Source organism: Myotis myotis, unplaced genomic scaffold (assembly GCF_014108235.1).
Source record: "Myotis myotis isolate mMyoMyo1 unplaced genomic scaffold, mMyoMyo1.p scaffold_m19_p_14, whole genome shotgun sequence".
NCBI classification, from domain to species: Eukaryota; Metazoa; Chordata; class Mammalia; order Chiroptera; family Vespertilionidae; genus Myotis; species Myotis myotis.
This window is the reverse complement of record NW_023416318.1, coordinates 1,727,967-1,734,848: the sequence shown is the minus strand read 5'-3', so window position 1 is coordinate 1,734,848 and position 6,882 is coordinate 1,727,967. Positions and strand designations below refer to the sequence as shown.

Here is a 6,882-nt window from a genome sequence, read left to right as displayed (position 1 = left end):
ACTACTAAGTTATATATCTGATAAAGGAAAATCACCAAACTTCTAAATAATTAGGCCCAAAATATTTCTGGTATTAAAACATTGAAATAAATTGAGTTGTACATACATTTAAGAACGATGAATAAAAACAAGTAGTATCATCTTTTCCAACCCACTGATTCCAGTTCAGATTGGTCAGTGGTTGGAATCTCTCCTAGCAGCTCGGGGTACAAGGTGGGACCCACTTCATCACAGGGCCACTCACATGAGATAGTGTAGACACTGCCAATTTACCTCACATGTACATCTTTGGGAGGTGGGAGGGAATAGAGTCCCCAGAGAAAAGCCACGCACACATGGGGAGACAGTGGTGACCCTGACACAGAATTGATTTTCTTTTTCTCATCAGCATTATAATGAAAAAGAATTATTTGAGAACTTGCTATATTAGGGTCTCAGCTTTATGAGAAATTACCTGTTAGACACTCCACCTTAATAGACCTTGGGCTTGGCTTCCTATTTTTTGTCTTACAATGCTATGAAAATCTATGCTCGGATATTTTTAGTGATTCCAGTTACCTTTTCCTCTTTCACTTGGTTTTTAACCTCTTGCTAGCTCATCAAGGCATAATTTTTTAATTAAAGGTAACATTGGTTTATAATATTATGTAAATTTTTAGTGTGCAACATTATAATTTGGTATCTGTCTACACTATTGCATTCTCAACACCAAAAATCTGGTTTCCATCTGTCACAATACATTTGACCCCCTTTACCCATTTCACCCACACACACCTATCACCTCCTTCCTTTTTGGTAACCACCCATCTGTTGCTGTATCTGTGAGTTTGTTTTGTAACATTTTATTAAACATTTTAAGTTGTTTTCATTAAGTGTACATCAGAGTAACATATTCAACATATTTTTGGATATTCCTATATTATTTTCCTATGTTGTTTCTAGTCATTTTGGAAAGGAAATACGGGTTAAATGAGAACCTTAACAATTTATAAATGTGAAATGGAGAGTAGCCTTTTACAATTGCTAATGATCTTTTTTTTTTTTTTTTTTTTTTTGTAGGTGTCAGCTGTGATGCATGTTTAAAAGGAAATTTTCGAGGTCGCAGATATAAGTGTTTAATTTGCTACGATTACGATCTTTGTGCGTCTTGTTATGAAAGTGGTGCAACAACAACAAGGCATACAACTGACCACCCAATGCAGTGCATATTAACAAGGGTAGATTTTGGTACGTATTTAATAATATTTTAGTGGATTATCATTTAGAGTTTTATGTGTATGTGTGTGAAGAAATAAAGGCAAAATGTTCCAAGAAATATATCCCCAACAGCATACATGAGGCTCCAAACTTACTAAAAATAAGATGAATCTTTTATAAATTCTGTGTAATTCTTTTTCCTAATCATAGTTTACTTGTTTATGAAAGCCATTCAGAAACATATGTAACTGACAAAATATGATACAGAAGAGTGCTTTAGTAAAGAAGGAATAAAGTTAAACTGCCTGTTCTGCTAATAATACACACATACTCTTATTCTAGTTATCAGAAAACAGATTATTCCTACAATTGATTAGAAGACATTGTCAATCCATAAGGAAAGCTATAAATGTTTCATTGCTATAATTTCTTACATAGTCAGCTCTTGTTATTATCTGTCTTTTTTAATTATAATCAAAAAAGACTAGTGGGTGTCTCAGGTGGTTTTAATTTGCATTTCTTTGATGGCTAATGTGTTGACCATCTTTTCTTGTACTTATTGGCCATTTGTGTGTGTGTGTGTGTGTGTGTGTGTGTGTGTGTGTGTGTATACACACACATACTTTGGAGAAATGTCTATACAGATCTTTTGCAAATTTTTAAAATGGGGGATATATCTTTTGTCATTGAGTTTTAATAGTTCATTGTCTATTTATATACAAGTTCCTTATCAGAAATTTTGGTTTGTAGAAATTTTCTTCCGTTCCATGGGTTGTCTTCACTTTCTTGATGATGTGTTTTGAAGCACAAAAGTTTTAATTTTGTTGATGTCCAGTTTATCTGTTGTTGTTTTTTCCCTTACATTATGCTTTTGGTGTCATAGCTAGGAAACCTATTGCCTAATTCAAGATCACAAAAATTTAAAACTGTTTTCTTCTAAGTTTTGTAGTTTTAGCTTTTATATTTAGATCTTTGATCCACTTTGATTTAATTTTTATAAATGGAATGAGAAAGAGGTTTAACTTTATTCTTTGGCATATGGATATTCAGTTGTCCCAGCATCATTTGTTAAAAAGACAATTCTTTACCCAATGAAATATGTCTTGGCATTCTTGTTGAAAATCAGTTGGCAGGGATAGGGGGAAATAGAGTGATGTTGGTCAAAGGGTACAAAGTTTTGTTATGCAAGATGAATAAGTTCTAGAGATGAATAAATTCTAATGCATAGCATGATGACCATAGTTAGCAATATTGTATTCTGTATCAGCAAACACACACATACACAATGGTAACTATGTAGAGGTGGAGGATATGTTAATTAGGTTGATTGTGGTGATCTTTCCATAGTATAAATAATCAAAACATCAAGTTGTAACCATTAATATATATAATTTTACATGTCAAAGATAATCTCGATAATGCTGTTAAAAAAGTTGATCATAAATGTGTTTATTTCTAGACTCTCAAGCAATTTCATTGATTTATATGTCTTTCTTTACACCAGTACCACGCTGTCTTGATAACTAGCTTTGTAGTATGCTTTGAAATCAAGAAGTGTGAGTCACCTTTGTTGTTCTTAAAGATTATTTTAGGTATTCTAGATCCCTTGAGTTTCCATGTAAGTTTTGGATCAGTTTGTCAAATTTCTGCAAGGAAGTCAACAGGAATTTTCATAGAGATTGTTTTGAATCTGTAGATCAGTTGGGAGAGTAATGATATTAAATCTCTCAGTCCATGAACATAGAATCTCTTTCCATTTACTTAGTTATCAAAGAATAAGTTTTATGCTTTCATTAAATATATTTCTAAGTATTATTTTTGCTATTGTACATGAAATTTTTAAATGTTTATTTATACACACACATACACACTAGAGGCCCATTGCACGAAATTTGTGCACAGGTAGGGTCCCTAGATCTAACCAGCTATCAGGGTCCATCGGGGCCTTCCTTCATTCCGTGCTGCCCCCTGGTGGTCAGCGCATGTCATAGCAAGCATTCAAACTCCTGAGGGGACAATTTGGTTATTAGCCTTTTATTATATAGGATTCTTACTGCAAGTATATAGAACAACACTTGGTTTTTGTATATAGAACTTGTGTCCTGTGATGTTACTGAACTCATTTATTACTTGTAATAGTTTTATAGTGGATTCCTTAGGGTTTGGGAGGAATTCATCTGCTGTTAGAGGTAGTTTTACTTCTTCCTTTCCATCTGGATGGCTTTCATGTCACTTTCTTGCCTAGATTTTTAGTAAAGTATTAAATAGAAATGGCAAGAGTGGACCATTCTTATCGTTTCTGGTCTTGGTTGGAGGCGGGGCGGGTATGGGAAGGGATATCCAGTCTTTCACCAGTCTGATGTTAGCTGTGCCTTTTTTGTAGATGCCCTTTAACAGGTGAGGAAGTCTTTTATAGATTTATTCTCACTATCCCATATTTACCTGACAAGTCTTATGCACATAATAAATGGTCAGTGTATATGTAGTGGATACATCCTTTTAAGATAGTCTAAATCTCCCTAAAAATTAATGATTAACAAATTAATCATGTAGTGAACACTTCCTTCCATTTTCTAGTCTCACAAAAATGGTCCTGTCCTCTTAAATTAGGCATTTGTTTCATGTTAAAAAATGAGATAGTTCTTTGTAATGAAGTGGCATAACCTATTAAATATACTTTCAATTACATTTTGTGTACTGCTTATGGAGGAAAATAGACTTATTCCTTGAGATGTATTAATGAGGCAAACAGATTATTCCCACAGATTCTCACTGAGTGGTTGGTTCTTCACTAACTGAGTTGAGCAGAGTATGTTACGATAGTGTCCAAGTTAGCATTACAAGAACTGAATGCTGAGGATCCTTCCTGCTTGTAAGAATGGTATATGATGAAACTGCCTCTGGGAGTTGGCATATTGATCATGGTCATTTGCTCCTTTCCTCTGAGCATTTGTGTTCTTGTATATAATACACCCTGATGATTTCTTTGTGGTGACATTGGTACTGCCACAGTATATACAGAAAAGAAGTAATTGCAATAAAATTAGAACCAAATCCTGGCCAGGTAGCTCAGTTGGTTATCATGTCATCCTGATATGCCAAGGTTGTGAGTTTGATCCCTGATCCCAGGGCACTTACAAGAATCAACCAATAGATACATAGATAAGTGGAACAACAAACCTACTTCTCTCTCTCTCTCTCTCTCTCTCTCTTTTTCTGTCTCAGTAATTAAAATTTAAAATAAAATTAGAACCAGATGTGAAATGAGAGATGTTTTAACATTAATGAAGGGATTGAAAAGCTCTTTGCTTTATTTTTGTCTTATGCCTGTACTATCTATATGGAGAAGGAATTGGAGGGCTGTCATGGAATCCTTGAGAGAATAAGGATATTGGGATATTGCAAATATAAACAGGGAAGCACCTAAGCACACATTGACAGTGAATTTATTGGTGAAGATTTTAGGCACACCTTTTTTTTTTCTTTTTTTTTTTTTGTTAATATCATTGCAAATGCTTTTTCACATTCAGTTGATTGCCATTTTTTTTAAGGCACACTTCAAAAAAAACAAAAAACTTTTGTACCATATGATTGCGTTCTTATATTTTAAAAAAAACTAATAATTCTTTCTCAGTGCAATTCCACTTTATTTTTCAGATTTGTACTATGGTGGGGAAGCTTTCTCTGTAGAACAGCCACAGTCTTTTACTTGTCCCTATTGTGGAAAAATGGGCTATACGGAGACATCTCTTCAAGAACATGTTACGTCTGAACACGCAGAAACATCAACAGAAGTGGTAAGTAGAACAGCCTCGTGTCTAAAATGATGGGGTTAAGTAAGTTATTTCTAATATAAATAAAGCTAGGTCACTATCATGTACCTTCTCCTAAGATTGCATAGTAATTATTAAAATTATATATATGTATATTTTTTTAAAGTTGTCTTTTTTTAAAATATATTTTTATTGATTTCAGAGGAAGAGGGAGGGAGAGAGATAGAAACATCAGTGATGAGAGCGAATCATTGATCAGCTGCCTCCTGCACACGCCCCCTACTGGGGATCGAGCCCACAACCCGGGCATGTGCCCTGACCAGGAATCAAACCCAGGATCCTTCAGTCCACAGGCCGACACTCTACCCACTGAGCCAAACCAGTGAGGGCTAAAATTATATTTTAATAGCAAATTTTATACAGCTTAGGAAGCAGCATATGTTCAGAATAATGCCCCTCATTTGTCCACACTCTTCATTCACATTTGCTGGAAGCAAAGTGTAGATTTTTCACCAAATTTAGGAGCCTTCAGGAAATAAATGCATTGTGAAAAAATTAAAAGCATGTCAACCTGCCACACAGCTCTTTTTATAGTATTCTTGCTACCTGTCTCATTTTTCTTCTGTAAGGAAATCTTCACAAGAAAATTTAAAAATCTTTGGTCATGTATTGAGTAGTAATCCATTATCACATCTCACTGACTTTATTGTACTTGGTTTTCTTCCGATTAAATCTCTTGCTTCATACCACAAAGCTCTGAGGTCCCTAGAAGTTCCTTGCACTCTGATCTTTTCCAGTACCTAAAAGCCAGAGACCCAGAATAATACACAAAGCAAGTCTTGCCTCGAAAGCTTTTTAGGTATTTTACTTGATGTGATTCAGCATATATCCAACTTCAAGAGATAATAAAGTGCACCCAGAAGAGTCCTCTTCCCCCCTTTACTGTTGGTAATAATAAAGAAGTGAGAGATGGAACTGTAGGTATGTGATTTGGAGGATTTTGGCACAAGCAGTTGTACACTGCATCAGCTAATAACCCCCTAAATGCACTCAAAACAAGTTAACTAAAACTGAAGAGAAATAAAGAAGTGTCCAAGGACATGCAGCTAGTAAGGGGCAGAGGCAGGTGTTTGGACTCACCCAGAGTCCCTCTGGGTTACAGAGTCTCTACTTAACCAATGTCCTCTATCTCCACTACAGCTCTGCTGTTATAGCTGTGAACAATACAGGTTCACTTTCATTCCCATTTACATTGCTGGTTTGATGCCCAAAGTTGTTAAAGTTTTATCATTCAAACAGTTGGTGGTCTTCAAGCCCACTTTTACTATCTGATGACTCAGAAATGCTCTTATTTTGCATGTTGGGAAGCCTGAGAACACAGTTGTCACATTTCACTACTGTTCTTAATTCATTCTTTTTATTCTGTCAAGGTGACTTTGCTTCCTTTTGTACAGTCCCAGACACCAGGGTGAAGAATGGTGACTGGGTTGCATCTTCATTCTGGTTGCTGTGGAAAACTTGAAATAAGTTCTCCTAGATTTAATTTCTGTCAAGTGTGGTCCTTTATTTACCTAGATATAGTTATGGAGAGATTTCCCTTATTATAAACTAGGCATTCTTAAAATCAGTATAGCCCACAGGCCCTGATACACTCTCACCACCCCACAGATGGGGTGCTCAGTTTTTCATATCCAAAATTGGAGAATACGGTGGAAATTTAAGTCCTGTCTATAAAGGAAAAGCTAATTACTCATTTGTTTAAAATAAGAGTTAGCCCTCGCTGGTTTGGCTCCGTGGATAGAGTGTTGGCCTGCAGACTGAAGGGTTCGATTCCAGTCAAGGGCACATGCCTGGGTTGTGGGTTTGGTCCAACGTGCAGAAGGCAGCCAGTCAATGATTCCCTCTCATCATT

The 6,882-nt window shown here is 35.6% G+C and overlaps 1 protein-coding gene across 1 annotated transcript in view; it reads left to right on the top strand.

The window, feature by feature from the left end:
• The window catches only part of KCMF1 (potassium channel modulatory factor 1), a 73,475-nt gene that overhangs the window by 42,039 nt on the left and 24,554 nt on the right, over positions 1-6,882 (top strand). The window contains exons 2-3 of the mRNA XM_036333982.1: positions 1,060-1,227; positions 4,855-4,994. Of these exons, the coding sequence (XP_036189875.1) occupies positions 1,060-1,227; positions 4,855-4,994 (308 nt within the window). The remainder of the gene's footprint in view (positions 1-1,059; positions 1,228-4,854; positions 4,995-6,882) is intronic.